Source organism: Protomyctophum bolini (genome assembly GCF_963924005.1).
Source record: "Protomyctophum bolini genome assembly, chromosome: 15".
Taxonomy (NCBI): domain Eukaryota; kingdom Metazoa; phylum Chordata; class Actinopteri; order Myctophiformes; family Myctophidae; genus Protomyctophum; species Protomyctophum bolini.
In genome coordinates, this window is record NC_137876.1 from 37,821,453 (window position 1) to 37,847,938 (window position 26,486).

At 43.5% G+C, this 26,486-nt stretch overlaps 1 protein-coding gene across 2 annotated transcripts in view; it reads right to left on the minus strand.

Annotated features, from left to right (window-relative positions):
* Positions 1 to 3,302: 3,302 nt before the first annotated feature.
* Positions 3,303 to 26,486, minus strand: part of luzp1 (leucine zipper protein 1) — a 73,474-nt gene continuing 50,290 nt past the window's right edge. For both annotated transcript variants that reach the window (XM_080784725.1, XM_080784726.1), the window contains 6 exons: positions 24,754 to 25,079; positions 22,268 to 24,542; positions 21,162 to 21,811; positions 19,563 to 19,736; positions 6,998 to 7,283; positions 3,303 to 4,526 (listed from right to left, as the gene is read on the minus strand). In XM_080784725.1, coding sequence (XP_080640851.1) covers positions 7,035 to 7,283; positions 19,563 to 19,736; positions 21,162 to 21,811; positions 22,268 to 24,542; positions 24,754 to 24,885 — 3,480 coding nt within the window. In that variant the 5' untranslated portion in view covers positions 24,886 to 25,079 and the 3' untranslated portion in view covers positions 3,303 to 4,526; positions 6,998 to 7,034. The remainder of the gene's footprint in view (positions 4,527 to 6,997; positions 7,284 to 19,562; positions 19,737 to 21,161; positions 21,812 to 22,267; positions 24,543 to 24,753; positions 25,080 to 26,486) is intronic.

A 26,486-nucleotide genomic window follows, 5' to 3' on the forward strand; every position in this document is an offset into this window, starting at 1 on the left:
CCATAGAAACACACTGATGGACAACAACCACATGAGCGAGCAGCGGCGGTTCTGGACACTTGATATCTTCCACCATTTTCGTCATCCCTAAAGTGGACATCACTGCCAAGTTGTCTGTCTTCCCCCTCTCCTGCATTTAGAAGCCCCGAGTCAAGAGGAAGAGACAGGATTAGACGCAGCCCTGACCCCTGACCTTTCAGCTACCCAGGGACCCGTCCATCAGCGACTGGTGACAACCAATAAAACCCCTTGCTGCAGCGGGCATATCACTGTTAGGATCTGCAGCATTCTTTGAGGGAGCAAAAATAAAAATAAATAAAAGAAAAGTGATTTACACAAAAGAGGTAGAGAAAGGGATGGAGTAGAGGAGTGCTGCAACAATTCCAGCATTCTCTGAAATACTAAAAGGAACACCATAGGAGAGGTGAGAAATATGATTGGGGAAGGAAATATGATTGGGGAAGGAGAGACGGCATTCCCTCTGTCGGAGTAAAAAGTCGAGTAGTACACTGTGAAATCTTGTTCATTTAACTCAGGAGTATGTAACCACATGGCCCATTAGGGTCCATTTGGTTGCATTTGTATTTAAAATACAAACGGATAAATGGACGCTTGGGGTTAGCCAGAAACTTCAACAACAAAAACAGAAAGCCTTTCAAGACTGATGTCGGAGGAGTGAAAGGGTCATGAGTTCATTAAAGTGTAATTGTTAGTCTCGGCACGTGAACCTATAGATTCTCTGAACAGTATGGCTCCACTGGTTCAGCTCTGATCAGGGTATCAGAACACCACCACCAGTAGCGAAGCCAAGCCAAGCCGTGAGCACCCTGGGATTCTCTGGTGGAAATATCCAGAGGGTATAACCGTACGGGCAGCGTGGCCTACATTCTCTTGAAGGGGGTCCTTTGAAGTTCCATTATATATATATATATATATATATATATATATATTTTTTTTATGTTCTTCACAGGAGTAAAAACACTACATAATTATTCTCAAATTGTTAAAAGATGACAAAGAAAATGCATTGTAAAACCCTACAATCAAATATTCATGTCAACGGTCCATACAGTATGTAGTGGAGTGGATTATAACATGATTGAAGTACTGAGTATTTGTGTGGATAACCCTCCCCTCCTAACACAAGGCACCAATACACATAGAATCATTTCTACTAAGGGGTGTGTTGAGAAGCCACATACCATAGATTTTTGTTTGTTTTTTTCAAGAGGAAAAACAAGTTTCAGTTTGGACTTAATGGCTTTGTACTATGACATAAATCACTACCTCCAACTACCACAGAGTCAAAGAAATACTGCATGGTGACTCCAGGATAGTTACAGGCATAATAATATTGGAGTTTTTATTGATTGCATATAATAATGACCGTCTGTTCCTGTGTCCTCTGACTCCTCTCTCAGTAAACCGTAAAAACCTTCAGGACTGTCATGGGTCCCATGACAGAGCCAGTGATTTCACAATAAAATCGAATAAAATGTAAATAGAGACCAATAAATATGTAAGCTAGTTCAGCATGGAGCAAAAAAGCTGGGGGTTGGTATAGGAGTACAGTCAACAGACCACTATACTCGGATGAAATTACGGCTACGGTATACTTTTATGAAGTATAACATGGCCTTAAGGCAGTGGTTCCCAAACTTTTTAGCCCATGACCCAAAAGAGAAATTTGATGTCTCCCCGGGACCCAAACTAGTGAAAATAGCAGATCTACAATCTCACAACACGTCGCTTCGCCTTCACTACTACACATTTGTTTTCTAATTTATGGAATTTCTTAAGATCTTTATTTTATTCCTTTATGAAATTACTGGTAAATAAATCATTGAATTTGTTTTTAATTCATGAAAAATTTAGCTTTTTTTGGGAATGTTTTGAAATAATATTAAACACAAAATGTAGGAAACAGAAAAAACAAAGGGACCTATAGAAATGGGTCCGCGACCCACAAATGGGTACCGGCCAAGTGTTTGGGAACTAGTGCCTTAAGGTGGCCTCGCCTCTTTGAACACTACAGTTAAGAGTCTTATGTGAAAGTACAGCATTGAAATTGTTGACAGCTGAGGATCAAGGTGGGGAGGGGTGGGGTGGGGACTTCATCACATCAAGCGTCCTCCCAAAACATCACAGTGATGGTAGCTATGTTACACCGTCTCTCCTTTAGCATGTGGGAGGTTTAGAAAGGGGGATGTTCTGAGCTGTTAGTCAAACAAGGGATCGAGCCATCAAGCAAATTGGCCATTCTCAGCGGCATTCCAAAAGCAACGTGGCACTCCCTCTCATAATATCACGGGTGCCCGTTAGGAAATGACTGTTCACTTTGCCAGCCATATGCTAGTGTATCTGACATGATTCCAACAGGTTGTAAAGTTACAGGACATTGACACAGGGATGAACAACAGGTACATGAGAATCCTCCTGTCCACCACAAAGATGGAACACATTGCCATCTTCACATAGTAAAACATACCTATTGGATACTGGCCAATGGCTTTGTTTGTGTCTCTACGGCACCCCCACGGTTACTATGGCCCCAGCCAATGACAGGTAAGAGATACTCCTCTTTAGCCCACCAACCATACGTTGAGATTCTACAGTGTAACAAAATAATACACCTCTATAGAAAATTTTAAAAGAAAAAAGGCAATTAGTCGAGACGATTCGCACGGCGAACCCAGTCACATACAAGTTGGGCTGACAATTCCTTGTATTGGGAGGTACGGTGTCAAGTGTGACTCCTTGTATCTTCCTATGTCTAGCTGTCCTGTATATTCACAGCAGTACTGAAGGAAGATGTCCACCTCACCAGGCCAAGTTTGCTGCTACTCCCAAGTTCCACAATTCAGTCCAAACAGAGCCTTCCATTGTCTTTCTCCAACTGTATGAAGGGCAACAATTGCAACAGGCGTGGGAGAGCAGTTTAGTGTGGTTCTTGATGCTAAGCAATGTTCCTGTTCTTTTTTTGTTTGTTTTACTTGAAATAGTTGCATTGCATTCCAATGTGGATCGGTTTTCTAGTCACACTAAAGGTTAAGTGGACGTGCAGAGGAACCTACACAACAGGAAGCAAATTACAAAGAAGTCAACACATAATGAATGTGAAAATGGCATAGCTAAGAAAATGGTCTATTAAAAAAAAAGAGTGTCAACGTGGGAGTCTGAGTGTGTGTGTGTGTGTGTGTGTGTGTGTGTGTGGGGGGGGGGGGGGGGGGGGGGGGGAAAGTGTGTGTGTGTGTGTGTGTGTGTGTGTGGGGGGGGGGGGGGGGGGGGGGGGAGTGTGTGTGTGTGTGTGTGTGTGGGGGGGGGGAGTGTGTGTGTGTGTGTGTGTCCATGTCCATCTTAAATTAGACCAACCAACGGTCCTTAAAGCAGAGTGCATGCTGAGTCACACGTCTGCAAGGTATTCTTCATGTATTACTTAGACATATGCAGACTTTAGCCATGTGAGAGAGTCCTTGACTAACGATTAGCAATGTTTTGACTGATATTTTTCTAAATGTTTGGCCAATAATGACATGCTCAAAATAGGGAGGTCAGGTTGAAAGTGGCTGAAATTTGTAGATGTCAAAAAAGCCAAGCTAATATATAGGCCAAAAACCAAAACTGTTCTGAATATTACATTTAGTTTGAGCCCAACACATAGCAAACATGGTGATTTGCAGGTTAGATACAGTCTTGTAGTCAAAATAATGTGTGTGCAAATTGCAAAACTGCGTGCGTGTGTGTGTGTGTGTGTGTGTGTGTGCTATTGTGAGCAAAAAGAACATTGACGATCAAACAAATAAGGGTCCAGCATGAAAAAGTAAATGTCGTAGCACATTGAATAATTTGCTCCCTGTTTTTGGTCACATTGAGGATACAAATCTTACTACTTTGTGAAGACTTCTGAATCCACGTCCAAACTCTATGAGCAGAAGACACAATATCAGGCAATTTCAACATCGTGCAGATATTGAGATGACACTGGATTGTTGTTGATGTTGTTGTTTTTCATTTTCCAACAACAAAAAGACACAATGAAACATTGAAACTGTGGGGAGGGGAACATCCACAACAACAGCAAGGTCATGGTGTCTCTGAAAGGCTGCATTCGTCTCCATCTCTAGCCACCCCCAGCATGCCAGCCTCTCCCTTGTCGCATCTCAGGATTACAGTATGATACATCCAACAGAAAAAGCAGAAGAGGACACATGGGGCTGGTGAATCTTCCTCCAGAACTCTACATTACCGTCGGCTTCATGTGCGACTCTCGCTGTGTGTTCATGTGCTCTTCCGGGAATACAGAGAGTTCCGGAGAGGAAGTTCATGTCTCGGTGTACACTCGGGGTGGGAGCAAAGACGGCGAGTCGGTTCTAAAGGGCTGCAAACTGATGTTTGTTTGTTTTTCATGTGAGTCACAGAAGCAGCAGATGTTGTTAGATGGAGTATGGTGGTTGTAGATGGAGCCATTGTTTTATAGGGACTGGCGTTCTGTCCTTCTTGTGCAGTTGAGAGATTAATGGTGTGCCCTGGGAGAAAGAAAACAAGACAAAGGTGTTATTAGAGTAATGTGCTGTACGTACTTAACAACTAAAGGGAACAACTTCTTCTTCCTCAGTCTGAGGAAGATCTACCTGGCTCAAAACATGGGAGCACTTAGCACTTTTTAAAATCTTTTGGATGTGTGTGCTCTGTTAACTTTTTACTAAAGCCCTATATTCTTCGTCCTATGATGATCTACATCAGTGGTTCCCAAAGTGGGGTCCGGGGACCCCCAGGGGTACCTGAGGGAGTTCCAGGGGGGACCCATCTATTTTGTTCATGTTCATAAAGTGCTAAAATGTTTAAAGCAGTGGTTCCCAAACTTTTTCATGTCAAGGTTTAGACGTCTACATTTAAACGTCTACATTTAGACGTATACATTTATTTGTTATCCGTGTTGCGAGGATGAGGGGGTACCTGGAAAAATATCTACCCCAAAAGGGTCCAAAAAAGTTTGGGAACCCCTGTATAACCCATCGTTTTTTTAATTTTGTCATTTTTTTTCAAATCATCAAAAATGATGAAAAACGGCGCGCTATAGTATGCCGTACGATATGGGCTATAGCCCATGGTCCAAAATGATGAGAAACGAGGATAACTTAAAAAAAAACAAAAAAAAAAAAACATGGGCTATAACCCATCGTTTTTTTTTCATTTTTGTCAAATCATCAAAAATGATGAAAAACGGCGCGCTATAGTATGCCGTACGATATGGGCTATAGCCCATGGTCCAAAATGATGAGAAACGAGGATAACTTTTTTTTTCCAAAATTTCAAAAAACATGGGCTATAACCCAGTGGTTCCCAAAGTGGGGTCCGGGGACCCCCAAGGGGTACCTGAGGGAGTTCCAGGGGGGACCCATCTATTTTGTTCATGTTCATAAAGTGCTAAAGTGTTTAAAGCAGTGGTTCCCAAACTTTTTCATGTCAAGGACCCCCAAATTGACACTACTTAGCCCGTGGACCCCCATTTGAAAAGATATGCCAGGGACGCCCATAAGAGAAGACGTACACATTTAGACGTCTACATTTAGACGTCTACATTTAGACGTACACATTTAGCGTCTACATTTAGACGTACACATTTAGACGTACACATTTAGACGTCTACATTTAGACGTCTGTATACATTTAGACGTCTACATTTAGACGTCTACATTTAAACGTCTACATTTAGACGTATACATTTATTTGTTATCCGTGTTGCGAGGATGAGGGGGTACCTGGAAAAATATCTACCCCAAAAGGGGTACCTGGTCCAAAAAAGTTTGGGAACCCCTGTTCTACATAACCTGACTCCGCCAGATGGTGACAGTAGTGAGTTCCTCCATCTGGATTCTCTCGGATCAAGGCGAGACTGATGACTTATTGAAGCTGTGCCACAGCGCACAACCTAACAACCTACAACTCAAAATTATCAGATTATTTTCCCCGCTGGTTTGGGTTCATCATTTCAGCTTGAGAGAGACCAGATTGAGGTAGAAGTAGGGAACTTGTGAACTCAATACTGCCGCAATCTGGCGGAGTCAGGTTATGAACTACAAGCTTAATTACAAGCAATAAAACGTGTTGAAATTTCAGGACAGTTTTAAAGTGGTTAATATGAACTGCCTCTCACTCCATGGTTCTCTCGTGCCTGGCTATCTCTTGCACAGTCTTGGAATGAAACATAGTTCGACCTAGCAAACGTTGAGAAGAGGAAGTGGTCATCTCCTCTTCACACATTTTTGTTAGTTTCAAATATCGTATTTTATGTACATATCTGCTAAGCAGCTAGTTACCTAGGATTCAACTAATTCGGTTTCCAGTAGTTATTTATGCCACTGCCCAGGCAAAATGGAAGTGTGGAAATTACATGACATCCCCATTACTTTGTACACATTTTCAGAGCTTTCAAAGTACAGACAGATATGCGGAAGTAATTGATATTTTCAGGAGACAACACATGTCTTGAGAGACTACTCTAGACTTATATATACAGCATAATCTGTATGCATGTCCTGTTACATTATGCATCGTAGAATTTTTGGTGTTGGGGAAGGTGTAGACAAACATGTGTCTCCTTGAATGCACGTGACATCCACGGTCCACTGTGACATCACAGTGTGTGCATGGTGAATGTACTACAATCAAATGCAAAGTGTACTTCCATTCAGCTCGATGCATGTTACTTTTGCAACATGCATCAAGCTGTTTGTGAGAAATCCCCTTTAGAGACCTGACATCTTTGCAGTAGGAGTAACTAACATCAACTTCATTTAATTAAAGACTAGATGAACTTTACTCTGGTCAGGAGTCGCCTTTTTCTCAAGTGAAGTCTCTCTAATGCCAGCTGATGACTGACTCATACAGGGTTTCATTTGCAAAAAAGAAAAAAAAGATGCAAGAGAGAGAAAAAGAGAGACAGAGATTGACGGAAAGAGCTAAATGTGTGAATCAAAAGGCATTCTCCTGTTACCTGGCCTCTATGCGCGTCCTGCTCGTTCACTGCTGTTCTATTGGCGGTGGCTCCAGGGTCGATTTCCCGCTCCACTCCTCCCCTCAGCTCGGCCCCCTGACCCTTGGCCCCTACTGGACCACAGCTCTCCTTTGGAGGAGGAGGTGCTCGCTGCGGTCTTGGACCCACGCTCGTAGGAGCTCCCCAGGTGGTGCGAGTCGTTCCCAGGGGCCTGTCGCCTCCAGGCCGCTGGGCTGTGGCTGCGGCTGGGGTTGGGGACGGGGTCAGGCTCCATGCCGTCAGCAGCCTGTGAAAGAGAAAGTAGGGACGGTCACCATCATGACATTTTAGTTGAGTCATTGTCCATGCAAATAATTGCGGTTACCGTTTTAATTGTGTTTTTGGACACGATGGACATTAGAACACAAACAAAAAATACAGTTCTTTCATCCATAATATCTTCTTAAGTTTTCTTCACTTATATATATTTTTAATACAGAAAAAGGGCAAATTAAAGTAACATTTAAAACAGCGATACCTGTATTACTCTTAAATTTACTTTCATACTTAATGTATTTCTGCCCAATTACATTTATGTTTGGCTTTTAGGATTTTGTAAACAAACATTGCACAAGGCAACATATTATGACAAATAATTTTAATATAAAGAAATTACACCAATAATCAAATGGAAATAGCTAATATGCAAGTGTATAACGTTTTGTGATGCGACGCATTGTGCCAGGGGGTCTTGTGTATATTTTCGGAACGTAATGGTGGTGCCCATAGCAGTGCCGTCGCTACATATACGCACAGTATGCACTGCAAGTAGGGCAACACGCTGAGGGGGGCAACAAAATGTGCCAAAAAGTCCCAAGCCGACCCTCATAATAACAAATGTATTAATTTTATTAATCGCGTAATAACGAGTGGCCATGTGTGCATCCTCGCAAACGGCGAAAATAGCCAATCTGAATGAGGAAATGCAGCGCTCTCGTCGGGAGGGGGGGCAGCACAAATATCCTACGAGTAGGGCAACTAAATAGTCAGCTACGTCCCTGGCCCATAGACGCTATACCACCATCGGAGCAGCCTTGAATAACAGACCCATGGACAGAAGGCGGTCAGATTCATGTCTCCTTTCCTTCTTCATACTACTACGAACAAATAAGATAACTAACAAACGAGATCACAACTTCAGCAGGTGGAACTGGAAGTCACTGGGACTCCGGAGTGTCTCGTTGTACGCACGTGTTAGTGTGGAGGAGAGCAACCAGACTATAGTGATTGTAACACTATATTAATGGACGCGTCTGGGACATCGACCCGGTTCTAATGAACCTTTCCACGTCCTAAACGGTTTATATACGGCAGAGTTACAGGGGTGTTAGACAACGCGTTGCAAACTGATGATCGCAAGCTGAATAAAAAAGCCAATCACTGACGAACGGTAGATGGGATCAATGTGTTCTTTTGTCCTCATGAAAGTAGACATTCAGGGCTTTCATTCAGTGTATAGTATGTATAGGATATTCTTTGTGTTCAATTTGATATCTGCCTGTCAATGTCTGTGACACAAAACTGTGAATATCTCAGCTTTCTGTTCAAAAACACTTTTAGACAAAAGCAGGTGTTACATAAATGGTGCATTTATATAGCGCCTTTATCCAAGGCGCTTTACATAGATTGTGCATTACATTCACCCATTCATACACCGATGGCAGCGGAAACCATGCAAGGCACCAACTAGCACATCGGGAGCAATTAGGGGTTCAGTGTCTTGCTCAAGGACACTTCGACAGTAGCTCTGGGGGAGCCCGGGTTCGAACTGGCAACCTTGCGGTTCCCATCCAGGCACTCTACCCCTGAGCCACCGCCGCTGGAGCTGGCTGGAGCTGGAGCTGGCTTCTGACGGCAGTTTTAGAACACATTCTTGCTAATTGGCTCTAATGGAGCCCTGCTGGACTGCCTGTCTCAGTCTCCAGGGGCAACAGACAGGAAATGTGTCACAATGCTTTATTGACATAAAGGTCAATAACTCCAGAATGGAAGATGGTAAAATATATTTTTTTTTAATTAGAGCCGACAACGTAAGTGGAGTGATTGTCGCTACAAGACGACGTTTGCTGTGGGCCTTGGAAAAAGTCCTTCTTTGGGAAATCATGTTTCTGAAATGCTCCGCACGCTGTGTGTTAATAAGCCAGCATTGTGGGGTTTAGAGTTAGGGTCACAATAGAAAGGAGACACCAAGTAGAGGTCAGGTTATTGAATGAACACCTCAATCTGTAGATTTATCTATCAGATCTGGGCATCTTGTTTGGCTAGTGTGGTGGGGCGGCCTGGGCCGTGTTTGGTATGCTGGTGTATCATTTGGGTATTAGGTACATGCTGTTTATGTTAACTGGTGTGTAACAAGGAAAATTTGCCATGTGGATTTCTGCCAGGGGAAAAATTCCCAACCAAAAACCCCAAACATACCCCAAGCTGAGAGATTTATAATTTGTGTGGTCTGACTAGAAAACAAACCCCAAGTTACTGGCGTCCCCTCACATAACCTCAGTGACCCTGCAGGAGGAAAAGCGAGAGTTAGATGACGATGCAGTTCCTAAAAACACAGAAACAGCACCCCGCTCCTGTAATTTCAGCTTTAAAAAAGCACCATAATTAGTGACAGTTGGTGGGTTGGAGCTGGCTTCTGACGGCAGTTTTAGAACACATTCTTGCTAATTGGCTCTAATGGAGCCCTGCTGGACTGCCTGTCTCAGTCTCCAGGGGCAACAGACAGGAAATGTGTCACAATGCTAACGCTGCCAAATGGGCGGAGTCAGTGTGGTCACTTCCTGTTCTAGTTACGGGGAGGAAACAGTTTGGGCCGCATGTTCTCCTTCTATGGTAAAGGAGTCTTTGGGGTTGAGCAGTAAGCACTATGTCACCATGTAATGCACCTCCACTGTTTTCTCTCCAGAGCACCCTTTTCATTTCAAAAATTGGTCCCAGTTTGATATGCATTAGGCCACAAACCCCAATTTGAATTTCTATTTGTATTTTTTTTTATCTCTTGGACCTCAATGAAACCATCAGTGTTAATTTAACTCATGTGTGCAAAATCTGCAAATCGAACCAAATGGACAGTTTCGGGTCCATTTGGTTCCGTTACGCACACATTCAGTCAAAAATATTCCAAATTTTACACTTTTCTTTTAAGATTTATCTTCTTTGGAAATAGCAGACCTTCAATCTACAAGATTGGCTATTTTCAAATAGCTCATGTGGCCTATATAGCCGCTTGTTTTGGCCTTGTTTTCAAGCATAATCAAGCTCACTTCTTCTCTCGCAACTAACTTGGAATGTCATTCTGTTTGAGGTACAGTGCCCACCTCTGTATTACTGAACATTAATTTGAGAAAATATTTCAGCTGGAGGAATGTCAGGCCATAATAAATGCAATTTGATATGCCACATGAGTTAATCTAGTCCAAAAGCCAGGAGACATTATCACATCGCCTAATTTCTGAATGTGTTTCAATACTTTCCAATAGTTGGAAAGGCTGTACTTATGGTATAACAGAACGAGGAACACTCAATTGTCAGGTATAAGCTTCATGCTACACTGTAAAATCCTAAGTGGTGTTTTCACACTCTCAGAGGTAAGCACATTGGCACGGCACACACCTTTGGCATGATGTGGTAAAGTAAATGACACCCCAACAAGAGTCAATGCTATTGTCCATACTGTAGAGAACTACATAGAGAACTTGTAATCTAACTGGACACTGCAGCACAAACAATCAGAAACAAGTCATTACAACCACCACTCGATGATTTGAAATAAGACAAAACTAAATAAAACACAAGTAAAGAAAATGGTAATGCTCTACCACCTGCACCCCAAGTGTTAGATTAACTCTCAGGACTGTACGTATACAGTACATCCTATGCTGAGAACTGATGCATCCACAAGCATTGGAGACTGTCCCGTACTGATGGATAAGTCATTGAAGGCATTAGACGTGGACGCTTATCTCTACAAATCTCTGTATCTGTCAGTGGTAGCTTGCTTACTTTCTGGACTTTTGAGAAGCAACAGGTTTTGACTGAAAACTTCCGATTTAAAGGTGGGAAACCGAACAGTCTAAGGCAGCTATAATGCAAATTGGAAAAACAAAGACAGAGCTGGACAGGGTGTCAAGGTCTTTGTAGAACAAGCCAGGTGCACCCTTGCTCTAAATATGACTTGCATCACTCTCATTTCAAATTGCTTTCATAAGCCAACATCCATCTCCAGCAGGAAATGTTCTTGACACCTGTGCGGCAACACGGTTCAGAGCATTCATACTGCTTATTACTTGCGCAAGCAGAACGTGCAAGTACTGCGATCGGCTGGGTATGCATGTATGTATGTCAGTGTACTCCACCGGCCAATAAGGGACCATGTATTTGGTTAAAATGGGTAGGGTTTAAAAAAAGGCAAAAGCATGCTCTATTGCACTGGCCTAAAAGTGGGTCCTTAAAAACTGCTTATACTTCTGAGATGTATGTATGTATTTAAAAGGGGTGCTTTTTTGTAAAATCCCAGCCTACAATACCTTCATATATTTAAAAATAATTCCAAAGTACTGTAAGGTTACCAGTGAAGGGCAACATGCCTATTCACTGGGAAAATGTACTGTATGTATGTATGTAACGTAACAACGGTATGTTTTAAGGTTGGTATAAAGTCAATAACGGGTCTAAAAGGACTCAGAGCAGCAGTCGTACACAGACAGACAGCAGAGAGCTCTAGGACTCAGAGCGGCATTCGTACCCAGACAGAGAGCTCTATGGGGACTCAGAGCAGCAGTCGTACCCAGACAGAGAGCTCTATGGGGACTCAGAGCAGCAGTCGTACCCAGACAGAGAGCTCTATGGGGACTCAGAGCAGCAGTCGTACCCACCAGACAGACAGCAGAGAGCTCTAGGACTCAGAGCAGCAGTCGTACCCAGACAGAGAGCTCTATGGGGACTCAGAGCAGCAGTCGTACCCAGACAGAGAGCTCTATGGGGACTCAGAGCAGCAGTCGTACCCACCAGACAGACAGCAGAGAGCTCTAGGACTCAGAGCAGCAGTCGTACCCAGACAGAGAGCTCTATGGGGACTCAGAGCAGCAGTCGTACCCACCAGACAGCAGCAGAAAGCTTTAGGAATCAGAGCAGCAGTCGTACTAACTAGGCCATACTGTACATGGCCTACTTGTGTGCAAGGTGCAAGTTGGCATCTCGAGAGTGCATTTCTAGTTCAAATAAATTCACACTACAACCTTTCACTTGTACAGGCAACACATTCTCTAATGGCCATAACACACATAAAAGCAATTATTCAATCACTTTTCTTACGGGCCATTTATTTGGGATCTGCTGTCTTGATGTTCTAACCTCCTACTAGGAGCTCACATCGTCCAACTCCAACTCTTGCACAGATTGTTTTTCCAGAGGCCTTTTTTCTGTGTGGGTCACATCAGGAGAACAGCAGCTGAAGTACAACTCAAATCCCACATTTCACCTTGTTGCCACTGCTTTCTTTTTGACCCAAACAAAGGATGTTTTGGTACCGTGTTCATCGGCCATATCGGGCTCTGCTGTCCTCAGCCAAACATAAATTCGCAGACCATTCACGATGGGCTGACATTTTCCTACCGCTACAGTGGGGAGGAAATACTACAGTGCCGTTCTGTTCTGTGCTCAAAGGTGAGGACAGACTCCTTTATAAAGTAAGTGTTTTATAGTTTATTAATATTGTGGATCTCACTGTCAATAATATTAAATACTATGTGGGTAATTCAAAAGTACAGTCTGGTATTGTGCCAGAACAATCCATCAAAAGAATGTTCACTTTGCTTTAGTGGAACTAAACAAGAGGCCATCAAGGTCAGACCAAAGCCACTAATCCCCACAGAAGACCACACTGACCTATGAAGAGGTGCCACTCTCTGTGATAGAGGGTCAAACACATGACAACCAAATAATTTACACATGAGGTAAAAATAAGGAAAGCTAATCAATAAGCTATCAGTTTGTCTAAGTCGCTCTAGGGCTCTTAAAGGAATTGGGAGTGTTTTCTCTTCCCTAAATGAGCATTGATCCACTTTGTTCTGCTCTAACAAGATTTTGGTCCGCTCTTCTCTCAGTATATGTTATAGACAAGTACAGAACTCTAGGGCCACGGTTTGAGAAATGTAGGTCAACGACTATGAAAAATGAACTACACTTCCTCCTGTGCTCAAGCACTTATATATTTTTTACATACCATGAAATCAACTCCATGCTGAAAGAGAAGCATTCAAATCTGTAAATTTCGTGTCCTACCTACTTTGAAATCAGGGTCTCCCATGTTGAAAACCAAACTTCTACCGCTCTTCCCAGCTAAAATCCCTGAGCTTCAGGTAGTACTACTTCTACTAGGTTTCCTGCCCAATGCCAGGGTCACAATTTCTCAATGGACATATCCCGTCTAACCACTGTAGTTATACTCTATTGACATGCTCTACCATACAAATTGTTTAAAATAAAAATGTATGTATTTAAATAATAGCCGGAATACAGCTTTAATTGCACAATATTAGCTGTCCTACTCTGCTATGAATCATCTGGCCGTTTTGTGTTGTAATAAACCACAGCCTTCAAGTCCAAGACCAACAGATTCAGTAACAGCTTCTATCCCACAGCGGTAGTTGCACTCAATGCTGCTAAAAAATGATCTGTTACTGCGACACTTTTATCTGCTATCTTAAAGTACAATAAGGGTTTGTTGTGCGATAACAGATGAAATTACATGTTTGTGCATTAGTGCTGCTGGGGTTGTGCAATAACAAGAAGTCATGTGTGTTTTGTTTTAGCTTGTATATGTTGTTTTGTGATATAATGTACTGATTGGTTGGCACTTTTAATTTCGTTGTACACGTTGCAATGACAAATAAAGATCTATCTATCTAGAAGTACACAGTAAAATCATGTGTTCATTTAACTTGCAGAGTGTACCAATGAAACCAAATGGACCCTTACACCCATAGACATATATAAAGGCTAGATGGCTCAAGGCGGAGTTCACCCGGCGGCCATCTTGCTTCGGGACTACAGTACAGTATGTTCAATGGCAGCTCAAACAAAAACAGTCATAACTCGCTCAAATCTTGACATATTTACAAAGGGGTTGGTTTATTACAAACGTTGTCAATGCGGCTATGATTCGGGACGCTTATCTGCTTAATTTTGTTTTCCATATGAACGTCGGATAAATGCATATAAGTATGCGTACGTCTCTGACGTTTATAACAAACCAAACCGTTTGAAAATCGGTTGAAAATGGAGTAAGTTATGGTTATTTAAAAGTAGATGCCCCATAGACACAATGTTATGGTTATTTAAAAGTAGATGCCCCATAGACACAATGTTATGCTGCCCCGAGGTAAGATGGTCGCCACGTAGCAACGTCGCTCTACATTGGACCGAGCGCAGGTGAGCCATCTAGCTTTCTTATGCTTACACTTACACTGTAGGTCAAAGGGCATGTAGAAATTGATCACATTCCAGACATTCATCTACAAGTTTCTCATACTAGGGCTCAATGCTGTCAACTTTTGGCTCTGCAATCACTGTCTGGATCATCTATATTTTCCCATCATTCTGACAACCCCATTGGAAATGGAGGTTGTGCACCCAACTGAAATATATCTCAGAAGCCATTTCAACAGACCTCTGAACAGTTTTTTCACCTGACAACAAAAAAAAGTATTGAGCCCTGTCGACATCTTGTAATTGTCTTATGAAACTTTGTTCAAACTAATCAGTGATCATTCCTTGACTTGTACTTTGTGTACTTTTGTGTGTATTGTCTGTCTGTTTTAAAAAGCGTTGATGTATGTACTAATGCACTTTTGCCCAAGACAAATTTCCCCTCGTGGGACAATAAAGTATATCTCATCTCATCTCACAGCCTGTCAGTCAGTGTGGTATTTATGTGCTGACTGATTATACATGTTTGTGGATGCGTATATGTACAGTATGTGTTTGTGTGCGTGTGCGTGTGTGTGTGTGTGTGCGCGTGCATGCGTGCGCGCAATAAGACATGTTAGGCTCTGTGTTATTGTATAGCTCATCTGGCTGGAGGTTCCAACTGAAGGCTCGTCCATGTGACTAACACATCTATATCGTCGCTGTTTTTAGTTTTAAATTAAAATGGCGGGTATGCATTTAACGTCATTTAACGTTGTTTAATGCAATCAGATAGGATTTTTCTGTTTGGATGTAAGGGCTATAGCGAATATAGCTGATCAGCAAGCACACAACGAATCATTAATCTTGTGTACTCTTTTTTTTATAAATGTATAAAACAAGATACTGGTAGATGCCTTTGCATATAGATCTATATAACCTCACATGCACAGCAACATACCCATAAAGGTGTTTTTGTGATTTGTCAATATTCATGTGGGCTTGCCTTTCACACCAGAAGGTTTGGTAAACCACACCCCCAATGTTTTCATCCTCCCTTTGGCTGGGTGAACGTGACATGCTCCCACTTGTAGCCAGTCTGTTTACATCATAGCTAGCTTAGCTATCCGTGCGCAATTTGGAAACAGGTGATTGCCATCTACCTGCCATCTCAGGCGGCAGGTAGCTGGACACTTGCTTGCCTTCCGTCTCGCTTGGGCGCGCCTCATGGGCCTCAAGGCCTTGCTGTCTGCATGCCTGCTTTGTCGTCCAGTGATGAGAAAACTCACAGTGATTCGGGCGAGGTTTGTGAAATCTTCTGGTGTAAAAGAGATACATGCCTGCCAACAGGTAGGGTTCTCAGAATTCAACCAGCTAATTCATTGTCCAGTTATTTCAGTCATGGGTGTGTGTGTGTGTGTGTGTGTGTGTGTGTGTGGGGGGGGGGGGGGGGGGGGTTTACACTGCTTTTTCACAGTTTATATACATTTTCCAAAGATAACTATAAGACAGAGAGTAAAAGACATTTTTAACCCATTTGACCTGAGATCAGTTTCTAAAAATGTCTTCTACATCCTGACAGTTTTCTGAAAAAGCTATGTTTCTATGTCAGTCGTTCTTCGATTTAAAAAAAATAGCAGACCTACAACTCGTACTCGGTGGTGCGCTATGAGCTTGTAGATCTGCTATTTTTCAATAACTAAAGCATAACATAATGCTAACACCAAAAAGGGTTCCCACTTCCCGCCCAAAATGGGTTAAGGGTGTAGACAACTTTTCTGGAATCAACATCATGAACACATTCATGGGGTGCCTGGTGGCTCCGCTAGTTATTGCTCAGACGACATGCTCCTAGTGAGCGCGAGGACCCTGATCTTGTCTTGCATGTCTCTCCTCTCTGTCTGCGCTTACGTTTGGCCTCTCTCACTCTAATAAATAAAAATGCCCAAAATAAATCAAATATCAATAAATATCAAAAAGAAAAGAAACGCACTTGTCAAACATGACAAAATATGATGGATGATGGCAGATCGATGTGTGTGTGTGTGTCCATGAAATCAATCTTCATGACCGTTAACGTCCAGTATATTTGCAGAAGAAAAGGACAAGGATAACTACCCAGAGGCCTCGAGTCTAGCCTAGTTTGTCAAAGTGACAGAGTGACATGTTATTGTAGCTATGGGCTCGCAGTTTGTTAGTGTTTCTACAGCCACATGTCAGTACAGTGTACACCAATAGACAAATGAGTTATTACCGTTGCTAGTTTGTAATTTCCACCTCATCTTTCTGATGATCTTGTTTAACCTTTCGTTCTCAATGAAAAGAGTGAGTGTGTGTGTGTGTGTGTGTGTGTGTGTGTGTGTGTGTGTGTGTGGGTGTGTTGAATACGGTTGAATACGGTTTTGTTTATAATGGTTCATATAATGGTTTATTTAGCTTTTATGCATTGCATTCTTGTTTTTGCAAATGTTGCTTTGTGATATTGAGCTAAAATAAACTTTGACTTGACTATACAGTACATCTAGACTATACATGAGTTCAAACCAGGGGGGCAGTCAGACAGATATTTTGTGAAGCCACTAAGGAAATCAGGACTTCCTGAAAGTTCATATAATGGCCTGTTGTGGCGCTGTCATTGGGCCAAAAAGAACCCATAGCTCCATAGAGTACCATGTATTTGGGCCCAACTTCACCTAGACTGTATTACCTTAATAAACATGGTCATGAATACTTTCTGCTTCCAGTCACTAGTTTAAAGTCTCATTTCTCATGTCATAATATTCTTTTTGGAAAACTATGGTCCCATTTATTAAAAAAATGACCATAAAGTCACGTATGTTCTGAGGGGCGTGGCTACCGTTACAGTCTATGATCGGGAGCCACCCCCCGTTCGAGTCAAAATAAAAACCAACGAAGAAGAAGAGGGGAAATCCCGCCTTGTTGTCTGGGCCAGCCAATGGCCATCTGGGCCCAAACGGATCTAGAAAGATGGCGACTTACAGTTCAAGGACTGACAGGCTTCATTTTACGTCCATATAAGACCTGGAGAACGCTTTGTCCATATTTTTTACAGTCTATGGTTCAAAGTTCAAACCCACTCACATGCACACGGTTGACATCCACGGACACATGAATGCATGCATGCACAAGTAACTACACTGTTCAATGAATAAAACTTCCTTATTTGTAATCACAGGTCATTTAAATGTGGTTTAGGTTCATGTAGAAAATGGATTTTCTAAATGGATTTAACACATTTTGAAAGGTGTCATTAGTTTTAGTGTATGGGATACGTAAACGTCAACGCTCTATACCTCAGAAACAGTCTGAATGCAGATGGAACCATGTAATTTCACGCTTGACACATTCACTACACACCACAAACTCAGACAGACAGACAGACAGACAGACAGAGGTAAACATTTGAACAATAACCATCTATGTGAGAGAGAGAGAGAGTGTGTGTGTGTGTGTGTGTGTGTGTGTGTGTGTGTGTGTGTGTGTGTGTGTGTGTGTGTGTGTGTGTGTGTGTGTGTGTGTGTGTGTGTGTGTGTGTGTGTGCGCGCGTGGGGTGTGTGTGTGGAATAGCAATGCAGCTTGGCAGAGCCACAGACAGTGAAGTGCTGGCATACTGAAATACAAGCAAGCTATTTTCTTCTACTTGAGGTTTTCCTAACCTTCTTTTCCCCCCGTTGAGGTTCTGTTTTTTCGTGTTTTTTTTAATCCTCCATCTCTCTCTATTTTCTGTTCCACCCTTTTCATTTTGTGCTTACTGGGCCAACAGGAGTGGAGCGGGCCCTACAGAAGTGCTGTGCTAAGCTTGAAGTCCTAAAGCCTGGCGTCGGGAGGGAGAAAACGCATGCACGGACACACGCACGCACGCAACAAAGCTGAGGTCTGCTGCAGAATGGACAAGTATTGAGCTACTTATGTTCGGTAGTCCTGGCCCTGTGGCTGTGCTTTTAGGGAACAGGGAGTATTTGCTGGTCCCCAGGAGAGGGGAAATTACTTTTACTACTCAACCCAGCAGATGGCTGCTTAGATGGCTCAGATGAGCAGCTGTTAGGGGCTAAGTGTCTTGCTCTGCAACACTACGACAAGTAGGCTGGGCAGAACGAGGGTTGAATCAGCGGCTCCTCCGATCTACAGTCTATGCCTCTGATCCCCCCCGATTCACATGTCTCTCTCTACTCAACCATGGCCACCCAAGACTCTCTTATCTTCAAGACTAGATTAAACCGTTTGCATGGGACAAATAATACCTTCAAATAATACCTTCAATCTTACGTCTTACGCAAATCACGTTCGCTTTTGCCTGGTGGAAAGAGCCTTGCTTGCGTCTGAGCTCAGCTCATGTTGCATACCTTGTCTGGTGCCAGACGTGTTCGAGAGATTTACAGTAAAAAAAGAAAAAGGGAACAAAATACCACCCCCAACACACACAACCCCTGCCACTTACTTACAGATTGGTTTTTTGGTTGTTGTGTTTTTTACTACAAAGGGAGGAATGGAACTTTAAGTATTTGTTTGAAGCTTACAAATTATCTGCTATTGCTGTCCAGGCTCCAGATGTGATATTTCAAGACGAAACGTTTGACATCCAACATAAACAAAACCTCATGAAAATATATGTTGAACATCGACGCTAGGAAATATTCATCATATTAATAGTGCCAGATCCTTGTACTATGTATTTTTCCTTGCCAAGTTTTAATGACGACCATGTTTTGCAGTGCACATGGTGGGCTATTCTTAAGACAACAGAGAGGAAAAAGACATTTCGCTCCTTGCTTCTGTTGGTGCTTACTTTGTCAGACTATTGTTCATTACTAATACTCAAAAGGACAGAATACTTGCCAAACCTGGAAACTGTTCTTTCAGTTTATTGCTGTCTGAAGATGCAAAAAGTCTTTCATCTTCAAGTCAGATAGGAGTAAATATTTAAACACAGGTGTCACACAAAATGTGTTCTCTATTCAGCATCAAAGCATTTGAGGTAAATTATTTGAGATTGTTACATCTTTTTAACTTCACTAGACTATATCATTTTATTCTCAATCAACACCTGCAATTCAATCAAATACAAAATCTTGTAATGTGTAAAAAGACTACAGCTTACCATAGGCTGAGTGTGCGAACGGCCCCAGGACTGAGAGCTGACAGGGTCATGGGGTATAGACCTTCCCAGGGGCCCTGACTCCGTGTTGGGGGACTGGCATGTCTTTCCCCGGCGGCTTCCTGGTTCCTGGACCTCTCTGGTGGTGACCACACTGTTGATTCTACGCATGTACATCTGGAATAGAAATAGATGGATTAACATAACTAGGAGGCAACATAAGCTGTTTTTCTCATCTATTCTCCCCTGGTTTCATATTTTACTTGCACATTCATAGCCATTAGCCGTTGATTTATTCTTGTGTTAAAGTGATAGCTTGGGTGTTTGGGTTACTGTTTTATTTACTCACTAGTAATAATGGGTGGAGGAAGGATATTAGCTCATACAGAGAGCTTGTAACTAATTTGTTTGTCTGGCGTTCTTCAACAAGAACTTAGTTTAATTCATTTGACATGGACATCACAACATAATGTGAAAATATGCAAAGGACCAGTGGACTTGGCATGGGTTTATGGTTATAATTTACAAGATACATTTAGCTGCTTGTACTTAGTAACAAATAAAACCTTGATTCCTCTTGATTCTACAATTTATACAAATTATACAATATACAATCACTTACAATTTATAATTATACATTACACCAGTTTAATCAGTGCAACAGGTGTTTGTTCCTCATAAACGGAATGCTAATTCATCATTACTAGTAGTGAGTAGGGCTCAGACGGATATCGATTGGTCATTGAATTGCACGCGAAAGACCATCATTTATTAATGTGAGCAATTCTCACCACTGTTCAGTTGAAAACGAAAACTCACTATCAGCAGAAATATACTGCTTACCGAAACTGTTTCTCCCTTCTCTCTTTCCTTATTATATTGCAAGCGCTCTGGTATCACGCCTGATTTATACTTAGACTTATAATTCCTCCACACACCTAATTCTCAAGTAATAGCTTTCATTTTCCTGTAATCATATCATGTGTTCAAACTGCTTACCTGCCTCTACAGTAATAATCCATCCTCATTAGCAATACTTGACAACACAGAACATGCTCCCAATGTCTCATGCATATGAACATTAAACTGATATGTCAAAATATCACTGGTGTCTGTTGGACATGAGACAATTAGGGTACAGTGGATTTTGACCACAGTAACGGCCATGCACTTGCATTTGGATTATTCTCGAGTTGTTTTAATGTTGATGCTTCGGTGAGCATGATGTTGCCGCATTTTAGCGTTGTGTAAATAGCAACATTGCGATGGACAAACACCCACACGCCCCAAGTTAAGACCTTGTGCCTAGCGTTATGCGAAAACAGGGCCCTTAGAATTAAATTAAAGGGAAACGTTGCAGATTTTGAACCCAAATCCCATTAATTTTTTGAGAGATCAAAATTGGATAGCATGGGGAAAAAAAACACCCTGCCTTCTGTGTACTTCTCGGCAAATTGTTGACTTTGCAAAACGATGAAGTAAAATGTTTCGTTTTGTGCCATCGCAAAACAAAGCTGAGGATTTTACTGTATAATATTATTTACCAATTTCCTCATTCAATTGTAGCCACACCACACTGTAGTCATTCAGACATTTGCTCACCTCAGCAGGAGAAGGCTTGGCTCCTTTCTGTGCAGCGATGCTCCCTCCACTCCCTGCCGTGCTGTTCAGCGTTTCCTCCGCGTCAAGTACGGTGGTCGCACGGTACGCCCTCCACGTAGTCGTGGCTTCTGCCTCATCCTCTGACCCGCCGTCCATCATCATCCTGGGTTCTCCTTGTCCTCGTGCTCCCGCTTCGTCCGCCCGGTTCCTCCAGGTGCTCCTCACGGTGACGTTCCTCATCTCCGGTATGCTGTCGTCCTGGGCATGTGGGCCGTGTGTCTGGCTCCTCCAGCTGGTGACTGTGGTGGTGCTGCTGCTGCTGCTGCTCTCGAAGCCCGACTCTGTGTCGTTGTTGAAGTCGGCCGAGCCCGCGTCTGGGGACTGCAAGCTGAAGCTCCTGCGCTGGGAGTGGGAGCAGGTGTGGCTGGCGGTGGTGGTGGTCTCCATGCATCTCTCATGGCTGGCGGTGGTGGTCTCCATGCATCTCTCATGGCTGGCGGTGGTGGTCTCCATGCATCTCTCATGCAGGCCCGGTGCCGGGGACGTGTCCTCTTGGTCCTGGTCCTGGCAGGTCCGCAGGGTGATCCCACTCTTGGGGATGGAGATCTCATAAGGGATGGAGATGCTGCCCCGGTGCTCAGTGCTGGGTCCTGGCAGTGAGCCCAAACAAATCACAATTTAGATACTGTATGTCATAATTAAATCAATTCTATTTATAAACATTTTATTGGAAGATTCAGGGTTTGCCATTTTATCGTAACTCCTCGCTTTTCTGCGTCAATAACCCTTTAGCTATATTTATTGAACAAAACAAAACAAACTGTGCATAATTAATATAGTGTGAATTGTTTAAGATAAGTCATCATTTTTAAAAATCCACCATTTTCATCAAAGCAAAGTGAAAAGAAAATGTCCTCCAGGGGTCAATACTAAGCCCTCTATTGTATTTCTCTCAACAACAATTTATTTGCTGAAAATAGCTGATGTACTGTACAAGCCCACTGTGAACTTGTAAATTTGCCATTTACGGCAAACGTTCCTCTCAGAATAGGGTAACGGTAAAGATCTAGCTTTTATGTACAAGGTTAGAAGCAGCCTAAAGTTACCTATTAGAATGTTACTAGTGGAGGTGTGTCGCTCTTTGACGGCCGTTGGTTCACTGGACAGGCTGTTGCTGCGGCTGCTACTTCTGGACGAGCTCGGGTCATTGGGATAGATGGTTATACTGCTGGTCATCTTATTGCCGGTGGTTAGGATAGGTTTGGTGGAGATTTTGGGTTTACCGTTGGCGGAAAAAGGTTCCGACATCATCACTTCCTTCCTGTCAGTCTCGATGATGGCAGGCTTGATGATGGCTTTTGATCTTAACGCTTCGCGCGGACTGCACACGCGTCGGATCTCAATCCCGGATGCTGTGTATGTGGGATCCTGCACCTGGAGGCCTCCCTCGGCCAATAGCGGCCTGCTGTGGAGCTCTTCATCAAAGGAGCTCCTGGACGAGGAACCCTCGGAATTTGAGTCATGAACACGTGAGTATCTGGGATTCTTGGGTGTTGTAGTCCTACTGCTTATAGGTGCAGTCGTCACCTCAGTCACGGCATCCGGTTCAGATGGCCTTGATCCAATGGATTCTGTTTCAGAAGCAGACGAATGACCTTCTGACACTTGATCACTAGGCAACAGTGGAGTGACATGGGATCTATAGGCTTTGTAGGATCCATTGGCTTTGGAGAGGCTGCAGACGGAGTCAGGGATGGGAACAGAGTCCTGGACCTGGTCCAGTGATTCCTGATCTGACGCAGATGCTGTTTCCATCTCCAGTGCAGAAATGCTGTTGACATTTCCAGAGCTCTCAGGCATTATGTCAGAGTTGTTTGACTCACTATCACTACCGACATACAACTTCGAAACCTTTTCCACCTTGCTCTTTTTGCTTTCTCCGTCAGTCTGCTTCTGAGCCGTCCGCCATGGCTTCTGGTCGTTAGCTGCTGGCGGGTAACGATTAAGGACAGACACTTTCTTGTTATCATTAGAAGACACACTGACAGGAGTGTGAGAGGCTGCCCTTGTCTTCTCCTCTGCTCCTTTGCCCTTGTCTCTCACTCCATTATCAGACGTGGTTTTGGGGGTCCTCCTGCTCTTGTGAGCAGGACTGAGGGCTCTCCTGACAGACTTGGGGGAGTTCTCCTCGGAGTGACTCAGTTCTTTGGTCCTCAGCTTGGTTTCTCTCTTATGTTGAGGAGACAGTTCCCTGTTCTTGTGCTTGGGAGAACTCGGCTCCGAGATGGCAGCGGCACTTCGGTATTTGGGCTTCTCCTGTCTGAAACCTACCGACACAATTTCTTCATTCTCAGCTTTGCCATTCTCTAGGACCTTAGCGGGGTTATTCGGGCAAATGTTGGAACTTCCATTGCCATGGTTACCCTTTCCATTTCCCCCGATTCCACTGTTCGCACAGAGTTGCGTCTTGAGCTGCTCCACCTGCTCGCAAAGTTGATGGGCCCGTGTCCGTTCTGTCTGGAACTTCTCCTGCAGCTCTCCATTCTTGGACTCCGAGTTCTTCAGGTCCTCCTCGACGATCTCCAGCTGTTTGAGGCGGTTCTTCAGCCTCTCCACCTCCTGAGTCAGCTCCTTCATTTTGTTGTCCTCCTCTGGTGTGGAAACTTCCAGGCTGCTGTTCTTCTCGTTCTCAGATTTGTTCCTCAGGCCGACAACATCGTCAGTCAGTTTGAGGTAGTCGAGGCTCTTTTTGCGTCCGGTCAGCTTGCTGGTGAGGAGGCCGGTGGATGACAATTCATCTTCGATCCTTGACCTCATGAAGTCTGCATGGCCGGTGTCAGATGTGGTGCTGAGGCGGTTCTTCTGATGCTCCAGTTTTTCCCTAAGCTTCATGATGATCTGCTCGTCCTCCCTCTGTTTCTCCAGCAGTCTCTTGCGTTCACTGACAAACGTCTGGGTGAGCCCCTTGAGCTTCTCCAGCTCACCGGCCAAGGCCTGCTCTGCCCTGTCCAACTTAACCTCTGACCCCTCCACTTCCTTCAGACGGGCCTTGAGGGCGTCTAACTCAGATGAGAGCTTCTTGGTCAAGTTTTTCTCCTCATTGAGACTAAGGCACAGCTGACCACAGTCAGACTTGCTCTTCCCAAAAGCCTCCTCTAGTTTCTCCAGTTCAGCCATCCTCCTCTGGAGGCGCTCAGTCTCAGCCTTCAGCTCTTTGGTAAGGCTCTCCTCCTCTTCCAGCTTCTCCCTTACTGTACGGCAAAGATCCTCAGCCTTGCGCACCTCCTCGTCCTTGCCCTGAATCTTGAGGAGGCGTTTCCTTAGAGCCTCCACATCTGCAAGCAGTGAGGAGTTGCTGCCTTCTGCTTGGATGATCTTGTCCTGCAAGGGAGAGAGACTTGATCATTCAATAATTGATTTCCTTTTTTTATCAATAAATCACACCTCATTCCTCCTCTTCTTGACATATATACAGTTCAAACACACACATGTACATTTCCTTCACACCATATCCCAACATACTGTAAGTATTCTTAATTATTTGTATTCAATACAAATTAAAATGGAACAAAAGGCACATGCAAATAGTGACCTGTAGGTCAATCAGCTCATCTTCAGACTTCTGCAGCTTGTTGGTGGCTTCCTCCAGTTCGTCCAGCCTTCGCCCCAGACTCTGCAGCTTGTGCCGCAGGTGGCGATTCGTCATGTCCTTGTGATCAGACATGGCTGCACAGTTCTTTGTCTTATGTCAGGTTCACTTTTGCTCTGAACTGGTGATAGCTGGTTTCAATGGGATGGGAGGTGGGGGAGTGCCCCTTTTCCTTCCCACTGCGGCACTCCTCAGCTTCCTCTTTCCTGGTTGTAGTTTTAAGGGCTTGCGTATCCCTCAGGGTGGTGTTCAGCATGAGCATCCGTCATCTGCAGGAGAAAAAGAGCAAACAATGATTTCAGTAATTGGCACTGGATCGTCACGGCATGCGTTTGAATTGTTTCTGAGTAAGCCGAAACCTCCGTATTAACACGAGGAGCAATCGAGTAGAAAAAGACTACGTGAAAATAAATGTTGAATAAGTGTTGCAAAAACTGCAGTAGCACTGCATAAAGTTTGCCAAGGTGTTTAAAAAGTCCTAAGAAAGGCAAAAGAAGGAAGAATGCAGTGAGAGAGAGTGGGAAAAGAGAGGGAGAAATAAAAGGTTGATTGCACGCTGTTAGTAGTCGAGCTGCACACTCAGTGTATGGCTTTACCGTTCCGCCCGGTAGCAATGCAAACCTTAACCCATTCTGACCTGAGATCAGATTCTAAAAATGTCTTCTACATCCTGACAGTTTTCCATTCTGACCTGAGATCAGATTTAAAAAATGTCTTCTACGTCAGTCGTTCTTAGATTTTTCAAAAATAGCAGACCTACAAGCTCGTAGCGCGGTGGCGCGCTATGAGCTTGTAGATCTGCTATTTTTCAATAGCTAAAGCACGACATGATGCTAACACCAAAATGGGTTCCCTCCCAAAATGGGTTAAATCTGCAATCCCCAAGTTTCTTGTCCTGGGATTCAAACCCAGGTCTCCTGAATGGGGGGGCCAAACTACCACTCTTTCAACACACACATATTGTGCATAATATGAGCTTCAGGCAGTACTACTTGTCAACCAGTAGGTGTCCTGCCCAACGTCAGGGTCTCATTTCTCAATGGAACAGTCGGAAGACCACCTTCAACACTGCATACCAATGTTAGATGTGTTCTGTGAATGTACTGAAACTATTTCCTAGAGGAGAGTCATTTACAGTAAATTATTCTCCTCGAATTGAGGCTAGGAATGAGTTTCACAGTTGGCCAAAAATAAACTGACTTTTCAGACGGATAATCAATCAATAATATCCCAAAATGTATGGAAATAAGACATTATACAGGGCAAAGGTATCAGCACAACAGACAGGCTTACACTAAGTGCATACAAAATGTTTCTGTTTGGGTGCCTTGTGTTTCACCTTGTGAAACATCATGTGCTGCTTCCGTCTGCGTAAGTGGATGGGACACACACACACACACACACACACACACACACACACACACACACACACACACACACACACACACACCTGAGTTGCGTCCAGCATCCCAGCATTGATTTCTCACTGCCTCCCCATTTCTGCTGACAGCAGCATATCTCAATGACATTGGCTCTCGGTTCGCATGGCCCCTCCCCTCGGTCTACACACAGTCCTCCTCGCCATGGCAACGGTCACATCATTGTCACAGCATCACAACACTACACCATTCATGATCTCTTGGGGGGGGGGGGGAAGAGCAGTGGAAGGATGTAAC